We start from the raw sequence: 19,834 nt of genomic DNA, 5'->3' as shown, positions 1-19,834 counted from the left end.
TAATCCATGTAGTAGGCTTTATTCTTATTGCAATCTTTCTCATTTCTAATCTTTTCTCAACGTCTCATCTTTCCTACTATCATGTATCACCTGTTATTTGCATCTTGTGATTAATGATTGTTAACTATGATTTATGATCTATGACCTATCTATGACCTATCACATGCAGTTGTATATACAGAGAGCTTATGCACTAGAGACAAATTCCTTGTGTGTCCAATCACTCTTGGTCTATAAAATATTCCTATTCCTATTCTCTCTCTACTCTATTCTATTCCTACTTCTATTCTATTCTACTCTATTCTATTCTTACTCTACTTCTATTCTACTCTACTCTATTCCTACTCTACTCTACTTCTATTCTCTTACAATAATAATACAATAGCAGAGTTGGAAGGAACCTTGGAGGTCTTCTAGTCCAACCCCCTGCCTAGGCAGGAAACCCTATATCGTTTCAGACAAATGGCTATCCAACATCTTCTGAAAGACTTCCAGTGTTGGGGCATTCACAACTTCTGGAGGCCACTTCTGTTCCACTGGTTAATTGTTCTAACTGTCAGGAAATTTCTCCTCAGTTCTAACTTGATTCTCTCCTTGATTAGTTTCCACCCATTGCTTTGCGTTCTACCCTCAGGTGCCTTGGAGAATAGTTTGACTCCCTCTTCTTTGTGGCAACCCGAGATATTGGAAGGCTGCTATCATGTCTCCCCTAATCCTTCTTTCTATTAAACTAGACATACCCAGTTCCTGCAACCATTCTTCCTATGTTTTAGCCTCCAGTCCCCTAATCCTCTTTGTTGCTCTTCTCTGCACCCTTTCTAACGTCTCCAAATCTTTTCTACATTGTGATGACCAAAACTGAATGCAGTTTTGCTCTGCTCTTCCTCCCTCGGAGAAGCAGAAAAACGGAGATCGAGAATTTAGACATTTCAAAATACTCGCCAAAGTTGAGGACTGAATGGGGGTTTGAGACCTCTCTCCGGTAGAAAAAGCGGACTAATTCTTATTAGAAGGGAAAGCTGGGTGAAACTACTTTGAGCTAGATTTTAAATTAACGTTAGCATAAATTTGATAGTGGTAAACATCAGACAAGCAAGGGATGAGGGTAAAATATATGTGGAATGATTTACGTTGTTTAAAGCCTATTAGAACAGAAAGCCGGTTGGGATTATCTTAAGATAAGTGTAAAAAGAATGCGGAATGATTTATGTTGCTTAAACTTTGTTAGAAGGGACTACTTTAAAACAGAAGGTTAACTGACTCTTGCTGAAAGTATTATTTGAATATGTGGAATGATCCATGCTATTTAACTTTTATTAGAAGGGAAAGTTGGTTGAAATTGCTTTGAGTTAGATTTTAAACAAATGCTAGTATAAATCTGATAGTGGTAAATATCAGACAAGTAAGGGATGAGGGTAAAATGCATGTGGAATGAACTACGTTATTTAAATCCTATTAGAAGAGAAAGTCGGTTGGAATTATCTTAAGATAGAAATTGATCTCTGTGTAAAGTAATATTTGATCTACGCTGCTTAATTTTACTAAGAAGGGGAAGCTTGGCTAGATTATTTTGAATTACTGTTTGAAAAGGAGGTTAAGAAAGATCATTTACACTGTTTAAATTTTACTAGAAGGGAAAGCTTGATTACTCTTCTGTAAAGTCATATTTGAATATGTGGCATGAACCACGTTGCTTAAATTTTATCGGAAGGGATCATGAGGTTTAGGAAGAGGAACGGGAGAGTCTACAGAAGGTCGGGGTAAATAGCAAAGAAGTAAGAGACGAGAATAAAATATAGATAGAATGATTTATACTATTTAAGCATAGATAAAGATGGGGGGCTGAGATCAACACAAAGAGTGGTTTCTTTTTTTTTCTTTCTTTTTTTTTCTCTTTTCTTTTCTCTCCTTTTTTTTCTGTTTTTCTTTCTTTTGACATATTACTTTTATTTTTTAATCCATATGTATACAAGATATTTTAAACAGAAGGTAGTGCCAGGTGTGGGCCCTGGGAAGTCGGGAGGATTAGGGATGGGGATTTGTGGGGGGGGGTGGGGGGTGTTAACATAGTCTTAATAAGAACAAGAATGTATTTATATACGGTGGTTCTTTTTTTCTTTTCTTTTATTCTATTTTTTTTTCCTTGGTTCATTTTACTTTTATCAGATCAAACAACACTCGAATAAAGGCATACACCAAGGAGGGAGGTAGAGGGAAGGAAGAGGGAGGAGTAAGGAAGGAGTAAGGGGAATGTAAGGAGGGTGTCCGGGGAGTAAGGGGAGAAGGAAGGTTTGAGGGGAAAGGGAAGTAGGAGGGGAGTGTTAGAGGGAGAAAGGAAAGTTGGAGGGGGTAGATGGGGTGTATGGAGGATGGAAGGGTTAGGTGGGGTTGTGAATGATGAGTTGTGTTTCCTTTTTATTTGTTCGTTTTATTCCCTTTTTCTTTTTTTCTTTTCTTATAGTAAATACCCTGTATATAAGTGATTGCAAATGGAATCTGAAAAATGAATAAAATATATTTAAAAAAAAAAAATAGGTTTTTGCTTCCCAAAGCAAACCTTGAGATTGTGATTGGTGGTTGGCAACCAAGAGTTTTGTAGGTGGTAGAGCAAACATCTTAAGAGGCACCAAATCCCCACCCCCCAGCTGGATCTACCTTACCAACGTAATTTCTGTCCATCAGGTGGCCCTGCTTTGATGGATGGGCCCAGACGAAATGGCATGTATATAGGCCTTACCCTTTGCAATGTTTTTTCCATGAATTCAGATCAATTCAAGTTGCCGTTCAGAATATTTATTGCCTGCGCAGCCAGCTAAAGTTCATCTCTTAAATCAGCACTAGAAAGGATCAACAGAACTGGGACTGTTTGTGGGAACAAAATGACTCTAGGCTGATGACATGCTTCACTCCACCCCCACCCCGGCTCTGCCTGGTGGCACTCCTACAGAACAGTGGTTAATTAAGGACAGAAACTTACTCCTTATGCTATCAAAGAGGTCTGCCCTTGAACTACTTTGGCGAGAAAAAAATGGTTATGGTCATAGCCACCATCTTGAATTTGTTGCTACCACACACCCACCCACCCACCCACCCACCTATGCACACCCCTGGTCCAGTTGTGTATCTCTTAACAGGAACCGTTGAACAGGTCGACTTTCTCCCTCCCGTAGAGGTCAGCAAGAATTTTCTGTAGTTTCTCCAAGCTCCATTCTTTTACTTCGTTCTCACTGTTTTTGGCAATGGCCGCCCACGAAGCCCTCTTATTATTATCCTTCACGCAGCACGCTGCAGACCAGATGTGGCTGGGCTTGTTGATCCAGTGGTCGGAGAGGTACTCCTTCCCTGGGACAACGCCCGCAATGACGTACATGTCAAGGCAGGCCAGAGCTTCCTTCCGGATACGGTTCTCGTAGTTTGCCCAGGAATCTTGGTTGAGTTTGCTGAACTGGGGCACGATGTTAGTCAGGGTGGAAGTGGCAGCTCGGCTGTCTTCATCCGGCTGATGGCCCACTGGGTTCAGGTGTCCCTTTTCAATACTTAAAGACTGGGTGTAATCCTCAGAAATGGCCTGGCTCTTTTTTACCATATCAGCAGGGACGTTGGCTTGACGCTCATCCTCCATGCTCTTGCCTAAAGTGGGATCTACCAGCTGGAAGACAAATGGACGCGAGTTAGTAGCTCACAGGAAACACACAACACCAACTCAGGTTAAGGGATCAACTGAATAGCAATAGCAATAGCAGTTAGACTTATATACCGCTTCAAAGGGCTTTCAGCCCTCTCTAAGCGGTTTACAGAGTCAGCATATCGCCCCCAACAACAATCCGGGTCCTCATTTTACCCACCTCGGAAGGATGGAAGGCTGAGTCAACCCTGAGCCGGTGAGATTTGAACAGCCAAACTGCAGAACTGCAGTCAGCTGAAGTAGCCTGCAGTGCTGCATTTAACCACTGCGCCACCTCGGCTTTGAAGGAAGGAATCTGGACAATTATAGAATTTTAAAGGTAAAGGTTCCCCTCGCACTTATGTGCTAGGCATTCCTGACTCTAGGGGGCGGTGCTCATCTCCGTTTCAAAGCCGAAGAGCCAACGCTGTCTGAAGATGTCTCTGTGGTCATGTGGCTGGCATGACTCAATGCCAAAGGCGAACGGAATGCTGTTCCCTTCCCACCAAAGGTGGTCCCCATTTTTCTATCTGCATTTTTGCATGCTTTCAAACTGCTAGGTTGGCAGAAGCTGGCACAAATCACGGGAGCTCACTTAGTTACGCGGCACTAGGGATTCGAACTGCTGACCTTTCTGATCGACAAGCTCAGCATTTTAGCCACTGAGTCACCGCGTCCCTTATAGATATATATATATATATATAGAATTTTATATAGTATTTTAGACACATTGAAATGATAGAGGTGAGGCTATGGAATCCAAAATCTCTTTCAATGCAGGGGATCCAAATTAAAACGATCCAAATGAATCACTTTCCAATCTTCACTGGAACACTCCTGATAAAGGGAAGCACACCAGCATTCTTGGTTGGTGGTATCAGCAATATGACTTTTACCGAGAGGGAGGAAGAGGAAAAAGAGGGAGAGAGAGGGAGGGAGGGAGGGAGGATAGATACAGCTACATAGATGATTGATCTATGTGAGACTCTGCCTTCCTGTAATATAAGACCAAATTCTCTGCATGCTGGTTGTGGAATCAATAAGAGAATATTTGTAGCTCAGGGTTGAAATGAGGGGTCCTTGATGCTCTCTGAGCTCGGTTGTTTTCTTGAAGAGCACTGATGGTGTTACCTAGTTTGGATAGTGGAATGTCTGCAAGAAGACTACCAAGTTTAGAGAGCACCAAGGACCCCTTCATGGTTGGGGAATTCTGGACATCTCCGGAATCCAGAAGTCCACCTAGCTTAAAGCCATGGAGATTGAGAAGCACTGAGCCAGATGGTTCAATGGTTAGAAACAGTATGAAACGAGAGGGGGGGGGGGAAATGCCTTTACCTGAGGCTCGATCATCCAACCTCGGTACCTGGGACCTTGTCCGGGTTTGCATTTGTAAGCAGAGTATATGGGGATGCGCTTCTCTCGGTCATACATGGTGGCAAAGCGGTAGGCATTGTTGTAAAACTGGCAAATCCTTGCAGGGTTAGCCGGCGTCAGAGCATCTCCGGGTGGCAACTTATCCAAAAAGAACTCCAGGCAATTCTTGAAGTCTTGCACCACTTCAGCTTTGGCAGCCAGGGGAAAGCAGGCGACCATCAAAAGCAGGGAGGACAGCAACAACATGGCTTGAGAAGCTCTTGAGCCTGGAAGGAAGATGGCCATCAAAATCCCCCACCAGACACCTTGCCCTCCTACCTGGGCAAAGTACTGATTAAGACAGTTTATAGCTTCACCCAGAAGAGGGGGGGGTTCAACCTCTTCTCCAAAGCACCCGTGGGCAGAACAAGAAGCAATGGGTGGAAACTAATCAAGGAGCGAAGCAACCTAGAACTAAGGAGGAATTTCCTGACAGTTAGGACAATTAATCAGTGGAACAGCTTGCCTCCAGAAGTTCTGAATGCTCCAACACTGGAGGTTTTTAAGAAGATGTTCGATAGCCATTTGTCTGAAGTGGTGTAGGGTTTCCTGCCTGAGCAGGGGGCTGGACTAGAAGACCTCCAAGGTCTCTTCTAACACTATTATTCTATATTCTATAATCAAATACATAGATTGCAGTGATCAAATATCTATTTGGATTTGGATTTGGATTTATTTCATTTATATGCTGCCCTTTTCCCCGAAGGGGACTCAGGGCGGCTCACAACTTGGTCATGGAAGGGGGTACAGACAGGGGATAAAAAGACGAAACATAACAATACACAATTTAAAAACACACAACAACCATACCATTCGAGGAGGGGGGCAAAAGCTCTTTAGCCCCAGGCCTGTCGGAACAGCCAGGTTTCTCTGTCACCCTAAGATATTGGACTAACAGGCCTTGGTTACCAAAAGGCAGGTGCTAACTCCATCTAGGTGGGGACGGGGGAATGTCCTAATAGAAAGAGCATTTGACTGTGGGATCAACGTCCAGAAAAGTTCTAACTTTAACATTCACCTGGAGTTGAACTGTCATTCATCCTGGATGCCCCAACTCACTCATCCTAGTTCTACAGCTTGCTTCCCATATACGTGCAAAGCCAGGCCAGTTAAACAGCTATTGCTGCATCCATACAACTTGCAAACGTTGTTAGTTTTAGCCTTGGTTTAGTTTTCTTGTGGCTTAATATGTACAACAGAGCTCAAACAGCATTTCTGATTCAGGGTATCCTGTGGTGGGGGGAAAGCAAGCTAGCAAGGCTTGTTCTATAAAACCAGCCTTTATTTGCACAGTCCTGGAAAACGGAGATGCCCCTCCGTAGAACTTATTTCCCTTAATTATTTTCCGAATTGCAACCTGATTTGATTGGCAAGGAAACGATGAAACGGATCTATCATCAAGCCAGTTAGCACCAATTGCCCAAAAAGTAAATATTGCCACATGGTTCAAAGAATTCGTCCGAGTTTGAATACTTATTCATTAGTACAGCATGGGTTATGATATACAGCAGCTATTTCCAAACACACCGAAAAACCACTTCCTAAAGCCATCTTTTAAGGTACAAGACTCACCTTTGGCTGTGCGATCTTTGGAGCAGGAGAAGATGAAGGCAAGAATGGCGTGGACCAGTCCGAAGTTTGAGAAGAAAGTCCAGGCTGTGAGAAGTCACTCCACGACTAGGATTTATAAAGGAACAGAAAACTGCCCCTAGGAGCTGAAGCACTAAAGGCAAGGCGGAGTTTGGAATCTAAATTCTAAAACATCCGTCTTGATAATTATTATTCTTTTTTTAAAGAAAGCCCTCGTTTACCTCAAATTTGTAATTCAAGCTGGAGGAATTTATGGAGCAGAATCTCATCTGGATGCGCACATCAGAAAACCTGGGTGTGGAACTAAAAGGGGAAAATAGCGCCAGCTTGATTGTAATGCACCTTGTTTTCTATCGATTAGGAAGCTGGAGGCAAGGGAAATGTTTGTTAAGTTGTTGAGCTTCTTTTAAAAATAAAAATAAAAAAAGAACTTGCCAAATCTGTTTATTTGGAAGAGTTGAAAAATTTAGATAGGGAAGAAAATGAAATTGCGAAAGCCTCGGAGGGCTTAGCTCTACAATCTTGTTTTTTCCAGTTCAGAACGCAAAATTCTGGGCTCATTTGTGGGGCTCACAAAAATTGTAACTGTTTTTTTGTTTTTGAGCGTTCTCATCTTTAACAATGGCAGCAGGGTCCCAGGGGCCGTTCACACTTCAGGCCTGGTGTTAATAGGCCATCCACACCTTAAGCCAGACTTGCAAAAGTTGCAAAATTGGTGGCTGAAGGAGACAGGTTCATGCATGCCACATAATCCCCGATTTTCCTCTCCCCTCCACGTTTTTGTTCTTTTTTTGCAATTTTTGAAGTTGAGAAATATGAAGAGCGGAATTAATGCTAAATTTTGAAGAGGTTTATGGCAGCTATTGTGCTTCTTAAAATGCAAGAAGTAACAGTTCCCAAGCTGGTCCTCCGTGAGTGAAGTATATGTGATTGTTGAATTTGGTTGCTGTGGTTTAATGGGAACATCGTTGGTTCATTTTTAATATGAATTCATCAGTATCTACCCATCTTTCCTTCCTACAAATGGGAAGAACTTGAGATTAAAATGGATACAATTGTGAGGAGAAAACCCAGAAATTTACCAATTACTTAGCAGAGGTTAACCAACCTCTTGCTCCTTTGACTGCACAATAAGCCAGAAATAATATCAATACATTCATCACTCATTAAATAAGAGTATTTAGCATGTCCAAATACTAACCTATAATCTTACAGTCGTGGATCTCAAACTCTGCAAACCAAAGGGATGTCACTTTGCAGGCCACTGTGTGGTTTCAGGGAATGGCAGCAGCATCCCACATTTTGCTACTGCTGTTGTTGTTGCCTCGAATCTTGTGATACCATTATGTCTGAAGATATTACAGGATTCTTGCTCATGAGAACTCTCTCTCCAAAAATTGATCGTTTGATTAATCAAATTGATATTGTGGCCCATCTCCCTCAAAGAAGACTCTAGGCAGCACACAATAATAAATAAATCGGCCCAAATCAATAAAAATAGAAAACGTCTCAGTAATTATTAGCAAAAACACAAAATTTATCACTCTGGGCAAAGGGAGGATAAAAACAGCTCCCTCAGCAAAGGAGTCACAGGGAGAGATGTTCGGTCCTGGGGGGGGGGGCAGGCCTGGCAATGCTCCACAAGGTAGGCATCATGGCAGAGAAGGTACCCACCAGATGTAGACATTCCCCCCCCCCCAAACTGAAAGCACTCACAAGCATGTCCTCTTTGCCAGGTGGGATGGAATTGGCTCATGCCACTGGGGGAGAGGCAGCTGTCCTCATTCAGCCTTGGCAACGTTATACCATCTGCTTTACTCCTGGAATGATGACTTCCACTCGCTAGGATCTCGACCCTTTATAAGGAGGATTTATTCAGTTATGGATGAAACCATAGGTCGCTAAAGAACACAATGGCTGGACATCATCAAAACGGACACCTGCCAGAGCATGGAACATCTCAAAGTAGTAGCGCAAGATTGGGAGATACGGAGAGATCTGTCCCAGAAAACTTTATTGACTGAAAGAGTAACATCATCAAGAGCTCATGGTTGCCCTTATCATGTAGAGGACTCTCAGTTGCCAATCACTGTCGTAGACTGAAGTCTTGGAAATCAGAAACCTATTTATTTTTCATATCCAGCCTTTCGTTTTGGGAGCTCAAGACACCTAACCTTTCCTCTTCCTATTAGTTTTCCCCACATATTCTCTGTGAATTAGAGCTGAGGGACCCAAAGTCAAACTGAAGGAAGGCCTGAAACTGTGTCTCCCGTTGTGGAGCAGACCGTTTCCTCCTCCCATCATCCAGGCTCTTGACCGATGGGGAGGGACTGGCCAAAAGCCCCTCAAGAGGGTTGTGGTTGAGGGGGCGTCACAAACTGGGTTTTCCTCAACTTTGCCACAATCTACAGTCCCTTGTATCTCAACCTTTTTTTTTCCAAAAGGGCATCAAGAGAAAAAGAAACCTCTGATTTTACACGAAGGTGTAAACAAGTAAGGATGGTGGAAAAATTCATTCCACGTAGGTTTTTTCCCCACCTTCTGTTCTTCCTGTAAACATTTACAGTTCATAAATGAGACTGAAAAGCATGGAAACAAGAGGAAGTGACAAAGTTGTACCAGAAGCAAATCTTGAATAGTCCCTTAGGCAACGTAAGAGGAATTCTCTGCCTTGTTGACAACACCATTTTCAATGACTGCAATTGACAGTTTTTAATCGTCTGCTAATAAATCCAGTCTGGCTCTTTAGAACTAGTCTGTTCTGGCAATCCTAAAAATGATAGTCAAGATTTAATCTCTCCGTATCCATTACAAAGGTGTTTTCTCACCCATATTTTTTTAATCTCTGGGATGGCCATTTCAGACTGAGATAAGGAGGAGAAGAATGGGCCGGGACAGGGAAATACATTCCATTCGTTTAGAATATCCCTAGGCAGTAGGTCATTGAATTCAAAGGTTTCGTCATTTGGGGAAAAATCTGAATAGAACATTTTGGCAAGACTCCAAGTAATATTCTGATTTTCTTTGTGATATATTCCCAGAGCAGAGTGCTGAATTGAATCTGCCAGTTGTGCGGAAATGGTATAGCTTGAATTAGTTGCTCTATTGCTAGTCAATTTAAAAATGTACTCTTTAAAGTCAAAGGATCCTGAATTAGACTTAAATCTCCCTGTATTTGGATATCCAGCCTCTGTTTGAAGAAACCACCCTACACAGGAGCCACTGATTGACAGCTTTTACTGTCAATATGTTCTTCCTGATGTCTAATATATTTCTTTCCTCTCTTCACTATATTCTTCCTATTCTTTTCTTTCGTTTTCTGTATTTTTTTTCTCTTGCATTTTTCACTTTTTATTCTTTTCCTTTCTTTCTATTGGATTTTACTATTGCAATAAGTGCATAATTAAAAAAGGAGAAAGCACAAAACATTTTTGATACGCTTTGCTTGGCTGAGATTCAGCTGGACAACTTGAGGGTTGCAAAAGATCAGGAGCATCTTGGCAGCCAGCAGAGTCTAGAGGGGGGTGGCGATTGAGGCTCGAAGAACCAAGTGGAAGAGAAATGGAACTGGTTGGAGCTGGTCTGTCCAAGAGGTATGAAGCAGCCAAGGAGGGGGCAACAGACATTGTTCCAAGAAAATCCCCCTTCCCCCTTGACAGATAACTTGAATTTCTTGGATTTTTCTTTGAAAACATTTCAGACGAGGAACACACAAGCTTGAAAGGAGGGTGGAGATTGAGGCATCTCAATCCATCTATCCCACTGCCCCCCTCCGTGATTTCCAGTAAAATATATGGGCACCTGTTACAGCCATTTTCATGTGGCCACCAACCCTTCCACAGTAGCAGATTACCCAATATTCTTGCATTGAGTTTCTGAAGATGACCCAAGTTCTAATATTGTGAGGTTAGGAAGAGGCTAAAAGAGACTTCCTTTTATACTCAGGCCACTTTCTCTTACAGGTTTTTGCCCTTTTCTTGAATACTGATAATGTGTTAAGTTTTGATTTGTAGCTGTGATTTGTGGTTTTTAGTTTCAAAACTTCCCCAGTTCTTAAAAGTCTTAAGATCGCTCACTATATTTCCATGCCATTTGTGATGTGATCTTATATGTCTTCTTCATCAGATGCCATTAATTAGGTTCATTTGGATATTGTGAGTCTGCTTCTGGTTGTTGCCATCATTTGTTCTTTTTATTATTGCATTAGGGTGTGTGTGTGTGTGTGTGTGTGTGTGTGTGTTTTCTACTTGTGAACTACCCAGAGTTGCTGAGAGCTGGGCCATGTACACACTTAATAAACAATCAACTTCCAGATAATGTCCCAAACAAATATTCACCATGTTTGCCTATCTCCAGGGTGTGCAATTCAAACTAAGGACCTGCCTGAAACCATTTGTGCCTCCAGCAAATCACAAGGATGCTAATGTATTGACACATGTGGAATGATGTAACTTCACAATGCCGCTGTAACAATGTAAGTGTGTATTATAGGAAACGGATACTTTAAAGGGGAGAAATACTGCAGACTCTTTGTCTTTAAAACTATCCAGAAATGCCCCATTCCTGCCCAGTTTTGTTGAATTGCAATTGGAAAGCCGATGCCAGTTAAACTGGATTAAAATCGATATGATGCTTAAAATGAACTTTCGCCCAGATGCAAAAATCTTCCTACCACTGTGCCAAAAAAACCTGTAGATACTGAACAAATGTCAACGGAGACTCTCAATCATCCAGGAACTGAAGAAGTTTCTTGAACGAGAAGCAAAACATTTTAAAAGAAAACAAGTCCAATTGTCTTTTGGAAAAAAAGCACCTTGGCTGTAGACACTGACCTAATTTATATGGCACTCAGACACGGTGGTGGCTCATTCACTGTGGTTTGCAGGCCAAGGTTCATGTACCAAGTTTAGTCAGTGTTAATCCTAGATGATAACGATGATCCCTAGCTTAATGTATTGTATGAACTGCTGCTTTGTTTAATGTACTATTTGGATTCAGAAAATGGGTCAGCTCGGTAGAGATAAAGATGTTGTGCGGACATACAAAATATGAATTTGCAGTATGGTATTTTCAGCAAGTTATCGTGTCACAAGCACACAACGCCGTCAATCTCAAAGCAGGCAGAGTTCACAATCAGGGCTCTCCTATAAGCTCCGTCTCCCCCTTGTGCCTGGAGGCTGTAGTTACTACCTAAAGCCACGACAGAACAGTCTGCCTTTCGTGCACAGTACAATTGTGTTCCTCTTTGGGGTCCATCTGAAACATTTACTAGGGATGAAAAAAGGAACTAAGGAAATAGGAAGCAGGAGGATCTGCTTTGCAGGCAGGAAGTAAGTCTTGATGAACGTCACATCTTGTCTTCAGAGAAAAACCCTTGAATCGTGAATGCGTTTGAAAGGGTCAAGTGGCCGGAATCAAGAGCCACCTTCCAATCCTGCTCTGGTTGGAGAGACTGGAAGGGAAGGCGGACACGCCCCTTTTTGTACCCAAGGAAAAGGCCACCCCCTCCCTTTCATGCCACTTCTGTGCATGGAGCAGTTCCTGCTGAGGACCTGGGAGCCTTGTTAGACTGCCCTACTCCGCAGCGTAACTGGACCAAGCCAGGATTTGCAGTAGCTTTTTCACAAGGGGGCTAGAGATCCACGTAATGTGCTGTAAGGTGAGCACCATGCTTCTCTCTCTCTCTGTTTTACGTGTGAACTGCCCATCTAGCTGCACCTATCATCTCTCCCCCCTCCCCCCTCTCTTCCTTTTAGATACTTTGGGCCCGAAGGAATGAGTCTTCATTTACATGTCTGAAAAGCAACTAATTAGAAAAGGTCGGGTTGCCTCATTCCGCAATACGCTGCTCTGTCTTCCGTCAACACCCTCAGGAGCCTTACCGATGTCCATAAAGTAAAGGCTCCCTTCGCACGTATGTGCTAGTCGTTCCCGACTCTAGGGGGCGGTGCTCATCTCCGTTTCAAAGCCAAAGAGCCAGCGCTGTCTGAAGAGATCTCTGCGCTCATGTGGCTGGCATGACTCAACACCGAAGGCGCATGGAACGCTGTTCCCTTCCCACCAAAGGTGGTTCCTATTTTTCTACTTACTTTCGAACTGCTAGGTGGGCAGAAGCTGGGACAAGTAACGGGGCACTCACTCCGTCACACGGCGCTAGGGATTCAAACCGCTGACCTTTCTGATCAACAAGCTCAGCATCTTAGCCACTAAACCACTGCATCCCCATAAAGTAATGACACATAATAGCATCCAGCTGGACCTTTTCTGCTGCATGTCTTCGGTAAGGGACACCTCAGTGAAGTGAGTAACGTAAGCTGGCCCTTGCTCTACTCATGGCCAGACACACACATTGCAGAGTGTGGTTACTGTTTTGCTGAAGGAGTGTTTGAAAGCAGAGAAATTGAGAGCTGGAGATATTCCACAGTCCTTTCCTTCCCTTCTCAGCACCATCATCCATGAAACGGTATAGGCTCTGCTGCCTGACCAGGGGGTTGGACTAGAAGACCTCCAAGGTCCCTCCCGGCTCTGTTATTCTGTTAAGACCTTGTTCATGGCAATGAACGTGTTCATGGAATGAGACACGGCTGGTTTTCTCCCTCTGCGCACACTCAAGGGAGAAATCATCTTCCACCTACGGTTATAACTGCTACGAAGCGCAGCTTCATTGTAATTGGTTTCACAACATTTGTGTTTCTTGTGTCCCTTCCAACAGGAGAACCACAACGTGTCCCAGTTGCAACTTTTCTCTCGTAATCCTGAATCCGGCTGATGGGAAGCATTTCAGCCTGACCTTTCACATCTAGATCTTACCACTGGCACCAGTTCTCCAACTGGGTTCAAACCCGGCGACATTCCCCAATCACTATAACCGATTTCAAATGGTGCTAGAAAGAAGAACAGACTCCGAACACCAAAAGAAATCAGTTATCCTTTAAAGGGGTCAATGAACGTGCAAGCGCTGCTACCGAGAATCTCTGACGTGTTTCGGGACTTCCGTATTTATGAACCCCGACTAAGAAACAGGATATTAATTATACCAATAAGGACAAACCCTGCCCTTGTTGGGGATTTGAAGGGGTTGGCATGATATATTTTTAGGCCCTCGAGTTGCCATCTGTCTCCAATTTGGGGTCTTCCCAAAGACGTGGGAATACAAATCCGACTAATTTCCAGCCAGCTGCACCAACACACCTGGTGGGAGGGTGGAATCCTCTGGAACGTCAAGTCCTAAATATTTGTTTTTATATGGTGACAATCTGGCATAGAGACTGTTCTAGGAGAAGAGGTTTTCTTTGCAATCAGCTCTGAATCTCTCCTATTTGCAATCTTCCGTCAATGTTGCTCTCAAAGTATGCATAAACAGGCAGACTTCCAAGGCCGAGTATCTTCCCGACTTGCCCAAGGAGACCGTTGTATTTCTGCAAGGGAGAGATTCATTTCAACTGTCTACCTGGCTTAATAATTAATTCAGTTTTGCTGCCGAGGCTGTACGTGGAAAGAGGCAATAAACCCAATGTAAACGAGCTGGTCGCAGAAGATTTTATGGGAACCAAGATGGACTCAAGAGACGGGTCAATGCGCAGCCATTCTTCCCCCAAAAACACTGATTTCAAATGGTGCTAGACATTGTGTACTTAAATCTAAACCACCATATGAAACCAGATTCCTGAAGGAGCTCCAGACAAGACTTCCTTGTAGCTGGATGTGTTGAAGACCAATAGTCACGCATGGCGGCTATTTCCTTTTCGTTCCAACGAAGCTGAGACGGTAAAGGCTCCTGAAGAGAAAGCCATGTTCTTTTTCCTCCCGCGCCATCCTCTTGGAAAAGCCAAAATATACTTCTGAGCTTGCCGTGGGAAACATTTAACCGCTCTCAGGGTGAAGGAAGCTGCAAGAATAAAAGCACAGGTGAGCCCACATGGAAGAAAAAGCGGTCGACTTCACCTCTTTTCCATTCTCAATGTCATCGTAAGTTTACATAAATTCATAGGTGTGCCACAAGGATCCAGTCCCCATGGATTTTACTCTCCTAGTCGTTGGCTGCAGATAGTCCCATACTTACAACAGTTCATTTAGTGACCATTCGAAGTTGCAATGGCCACTGAAAAAAGTGAGCTATGGCCGTTTTTCACACTTACGACTATTGCAGCATCCCCACAGCCACGTGATCAAAATTCGGATACTTGGTAACTGATTCATATTTATGACGGTTGCAGTATCCTGGGGTCATGTGCTCACCTTTTGCGACCTTCCAACAAGCAAAGTCAAGGAAGAAGCCAGATTCACTTAACAACCGTGTTACTCACTTAACAATTATGGGCTGAATTGTGCTCATAATTTGAGGACTACCTGTATAGGGGACGGTGCTCACCTCCGTTTCAAGGGCCAATGAGCCAGCACTGTCTGAGGACAATTTCCATGGTCATGTGGCCAAGCATAGCTATGCGCCAAAGGTGCACAGAACGCTGTCAACTTCCACCAAAGTGGTACCTATTTATCTACTCGCATTTGCATGCTTTCGAACTGCTAGGTGGGCAGGAGTTGGGGCAAGGAACAGGAGCTCACCCCAGTCAGGTCAAGTGAGGGGGCCCAGGTCAGATGAGGAGAGGGCCTGACCCAAGACAGGAGGCACCATAGGATTTGATGATGCTGGTTTCCTCAGATGACAAAGAAAAATGCAAATAAGGTCTTCTTCCGATTCATAAACAGAAAACACAAGTTCCCTGCTTAATCCTCTTCCTTTTTGTACTCACCAACTGGTTCAGAGACGGAGACCCTCCTGAAGGTATTTCCTCAGCCAATGATAAACTGACAGTCTTGAAACCGAAACATACGTGAGATGGGCCTCAAGGGCAAGCCCACATGACCCACTAATATATAAAAAGGGTTAAGCTCTTTTTGGTGGTGCTCAACTCCAAATGACGTCTCCACGTGGCTCCCTCTGCAACAGCATGGAACTGGCATGGACTACTTCCAGGATGTAAGCCTGAGATTTAGGGTCAGGGGGTGTCATCAGTTGCTGAATAGCAACGCGGAAGATTTTCTGCTCTGTATTCTGTAATCAAAAGGTTCATTCTTGACCGAGGCCAAAAGGCTTTAAAGTTTGAAGGATCTAAATCTGATATCCACCTGTAAAGAATTTTAAAAATTCAGATTTTATTTTGTTGCTGAAAAACTCCCTTCTTGTCTTCCTTTCTTCCCCAGGGAAGGAGATTTCTTTGAGTAAAAATTCTAACTTAGAAACCATCTCTAACAGCAGTTAATGGACATCAATGGCAAAGCTCTGAAATTACTCACAAATAACAGGAACTGGCAAATTCTCCAAGTAGGTTGCTTTTTTTTTTTTAACAGGAGATAACATTTCGTTATGAAGTGTTTAAAAAAATATTGAGATCACTCTTTTCCTTCCCCTGTTCTTTTCCCTGACTGGTACATAGAAAAAATGTGCTTTTAAAATTAAATTTAAAAATTAAAATTTTAATTTAAAATAATCCAAATTAAAATTAAAAAGCAAGTTTGTTGCTTCCTGCTCTTGAATCCGGGATAGACTCAGAATGAAGTTGCTGACAGGAAAGCAGAAAGGGATTCTGATGTCAAAAAACATTAAAAAGTTCTTTTTTAATGAATTATTTACAGGCTTGCTCTGCTCAAACTTTCAACCATATTGCCTGTTATACTGAGGTGTGGGGCCTTTCACTGTTCTCCACTGCAGGGATCTTGGCTAAATCTAGGTCTCCCTGCTGTGTATCATATATTCAGTTGGAATTCAGATTTATAAAGGTCACCTATCTCAGCACGGATGTTGGGCGACACACAATTAAAATCGATACAACGGCTAAAAATAAAGTACGAAATAGCATCACCTAGGAGCTAAACAGGGACGCGGTGGCTCAGTGGTTAAGATGCTGAGCTTGTCGATCAGAAAGGCCCGCAGTTCGAATTGCTAGTGCTGTGTAATGGAGTGAGTTCCCGTTGCTTGTCCCAGCTTCTGCTAACCTAGCAGTTCGAAAGCACGTAAAAAATGCAAGTAGAAAAATAGGAACCACCTTTGGTGGGAAGGGAAGAGTGTTCTGTGTGCCTTCGGCATTGAGTCATGCCAGCCACATGACCACGGAGACATCTTCGGACAGCGCTGGCTCTTCTTTGAAACGGAGATGAGCACCGCCCCCTAGTCAGGAACGACTAGCGCATATGTGTGAGGGGAACCTTGACCTTTAGGAGCTAAATGTAACTGAGGAAATATCACCAAGGGAGGCTCTGCACCAAATGGACAGAACATTAGTCTGTTTCCAGAACCTTGGGGGGGGGGGGGACTCACATTTTAAAGATCACCTAATGTTTTGTAGGGCTGGTGAGATCCAATTGTCCAGGTAGATATTATTCTGCTCAGCCTCCTCTGTTTCTATTGACTATTAACTCTATTAGGCATCAACTGCATAATACAAAGATAGAAGGAGCTGAAGGATATCTAGTCCAATGCCAGAAATTCGAACTCAGAGCATCCACAGTGGCTTTCTCACTCCTGCTTGGAAGCCTTTGACTGAAGAGAAGAAAATCCTCTTCCCTTCCGGGATGCATCCACTATCTTTCTGCTGCCTTTTAATTTAATTCATCCCCCTTTTTTTTTTACATTTACCTTTTACTAAGCTCTTGAATCACAAGACAGCAACACATTTAACAGCAAACCATGGCCCTCATCTCTCTGTTGTTCATCCTCTTCAGTTCTCAGGGTACAATTTAAGTGTTGTCCCAGCAGGGGGCAGCAGTTACCCAAATTTGACTGATTCTTGGATGAGAAGGGAAACGGTTTTTCAAGGAGGGGGAGAAAAAAAACCCCGAGAAAGTCCAGTTGCCTTTTGAAAAACACTGGATGATTGAGAATCTCCTTAGATGTTGTGAGTGGTGGGCAATGTTCCCTCTAATTTTTTTTCAGTGTGTTTCACAGAGCAATTGATTTATAGGATTGGAATGGAGAAAAATGGTTTTGTGCGTTCGTGAGTGTGGTGTGTGTGTGTGTGTGTGTGTGTGTGTGTGTGTGTGTTTGAGTGAGCGAGGGATCCGGTAAGGGAACTGCACCTATTTAGAAAAGGTAAATTATTGCAAACATGATCAGTCGAAGATAAGTATGGGGACAGGTTGGGGGCGGTAGAGAGAAAGTGATAAAAGAGTGGGAGAGAGGAAGAGAGACAGAAAGAGACAGAGAAGGAGAGAGAAAGTGACAGAAAAGTGGGAAAGAAGGAGAGAGAAAGAGAGACAAAGAGAAAAAGGGTGTGAGAGACAGAAAGAGACAAAGAGGAGAGAGAAAGGAGAAGGAGAAAGTGAAGGAAGAGTGGAAAAGAAGGATAAAGAGAAGAGAGACAAAGAGAAAGAGGATGAGATGTTGGCCCATCGTAGAAAGAAACCCTCCCTATGAACTTTGTTGGGTTTCCATGGAATGAAGTTTGATCTTTTTCTCAACCATACAGTAGCATATTCTTTCTAAGGAGGATATAATCAAGATAGTCCATAATTGCCTATCAATCTAACAGTATGGCCATTGGCAATCTCTTTATATTTCAACTCTAACTCTTTCAGTCTTAAAGGTTTGGTGAGGAGAAATCAAAAAATTCTTTTAAAGAGGAAAAAAATGCTTGCACAATTGCACCCATTGAGACATGATAGATGATAGAGACACAGAGTGAGATAGCCACACAAAGAGAGAGAGAGAGAGAGAGAGAGAGAGAGAGGGAGGGAGGGAGGGAGGGAGGGAGGGAGGGAGGGTGATGGGACCTGAATGGCGTCTGCATGGGGAGAATCACCCAGATCTTCCAGGACTGTAGATGAGACCGTCTCTATCAAGTCACAAGGAATCAAGCTTGTTTCTCTTCCTCTTGGTTCACCTTTCTTAGAGGTTCAGTTCACACTTAAATTATTCACTTGAAGATCTGGAGGACGTGATCTGCACAACGCAGGGAGCTTGACTAATGTCAGCCTTACTTTGTGCTTCAGCATCTTGTGCAAAATAGTATTTCACTGGCAACAGCAGAGAAGCGGATGGCCGCTGCTGCCTTCTTTTCAAATCCCCAGACAACCTAGGGGTTCTAGGATTTGTGGGTGGCCTCCATATCTAATCTAGTGGAGAGCCAGTTTGACCTAGTGGTGAAGGCACCCAGGTAGAAACCGGAAAAATCATACCGGAGGCTATGAAAGCCAGTCGGCTGACTTTGGGCCAATCACCAGGAGACATGAGTTCTAGTTCTGCCTTACGCATGAAAACTGCCCAGGTGACTTTGGGCCAGTCCTTCTCTCTCAGCCCAACTCACCTCACAGGGCTGTTGTGGGGGAATTAGGACTTTGGACCAATCACCAGGAGACGGTGAGTTCTAGTTCTGCCTTAGGCAAGCCAGGTGGGAGACTTTGCGCCAATCACCAGGAGACTATGAGTTCTAGTTCTGCCTTAGGCATGAAAGCTGGCTGGGTGTCTTTGGGCCAGTCCCTCTCTCTTAGGCCAGCTCACTTCACAGGGTTGTTGTGGGGAAAATAGGAGAATATATTCAATATGTTTGCCACCTTAAGTTATTATTTATTAATATTAGGGGGGAAAGCCCATGTACTGGAAAACAAAGCTCACCTCATCTTTGTAACAATCATCTTTTGGTTCAAGACATTCTCTCCTGGGAAGAGTTACACCTGAAATTAGAAAGCAGCTTTGTTATTGTTCAAAATATGCCAGCAAAAATCCTCTGCAATCCTCATTACTTGCCATCCACAGCTTAGACCAAAGAAAATTTGGAGACCTTGAAAAAACAGAATTAAGCTTCCTCTGACGCCAACAGTTTGTGCTGCTGCACCGCTGTCCATAAAGTTACCTGAAACCACATTCCTATTGAACGTTGGAAGAAACTTCTAAAGTTTTAACAACAGAAACCAATGACCCAGAGCCATGTTTTTTAACCTTGGCAACTTTAGGAGGTGTGGACTTTGACTCCCAGAATCCCTCAGCCAGCATTCTGGGAATTGAAGTCCACGAACCCTAAGGATGCCAAGGTTGAAAAAACACTGACCCCCGAGAGGTAGTGGGTACCATTGCCCTACGCCTATATTAAAGCAGAATCACAAAGTAAGGTTGAAATTGGAGAAGCTTTGATTTGGACAGCAGCACTAAGCAGTGGGTGGGCCTCTTCCTTC

General features: G+C 43.3%; 1 protein-coding gene across 2 annotated transcripts; it reads right to left on the bottom strand.

Moving 5' to 3' along the window:
* Window positions 1-3,116: 3,116 nt before the first annotated feature.
* On the bottom strand, window positions 3,117-9,991 carry LOC116510918 (endonuclease domain-containing 1 protein-like). Of its 2 annotated transcripts, XM_032220573.1 has the most exons (3): window positions 6,650-9,991; window positions 5,000-5,304; window positions 3,117-3,649 (listed from the first exon to the last, which is right to left on the bottom strand). In XM_032220573.1, exons 2-3 carry the CDS (start codon window positions 5,282-5,284, stop codon window positions 3,128-3,130), a joined length of 807 nt encoding a protein of 268 aa, XP_032076464.1. In that variant the 5' UTR covers window positions 5,285-5,304; window positions 6,650-9,991; the 3' UTR covers window positions 3,117-3,127. The 2 variants fall into 2 exon arrangements, with proteins under 2 accessions (XP_032076464.1, XP_032076463.1); XM_032220572.1 differs by lacking the exon at window positions 6,650-9,991 and having other exon boundaries at window positions 5,000-5,428.
* Window positions 9,992-19,834: the final 9,843 nt, after the last annotated feature.

This window comes from Thamnophis elegans, chromosome 7, assembly GCF_009769535.1.
Source record: "Thamnophis elegans isolate rThaEle1 chromosome 7, rThaEle1.pri, whole genome shotgun sequence".
Classification (NCBI taxonomy): domain Eukaryota; kingdom Metazoa; phylum Chordata; class Lepidosauria; order Squamata; family Colubridae; genus Thamnophis; species Thamnophis elegans.
The sequence above is the reverse complement of the archived record's forward strand: the minus strand, read 5'-3'. Positions and strand labels throughout refer to the sequence as shown.

What these genes read in the sequence shown, in the direction of transcription:
- LOC116510918 (XM_032220572.1), bottom strand. Translation starts at nt 5,323, where the DNA reads ATGGCCATCTTCCTTCCAGGCTCAAGAGCTTCTCAAGCCATGTTGTTG. An exon ending in GTTGGATGATCGAGCCTCAG is followed by an intron (nt 3,650 to 4,999) that starts GTAAAGGCATTT and finishes TTTGTCTTCCAG; the next exon opens with CTGGTAGATCCCACTTTAGG.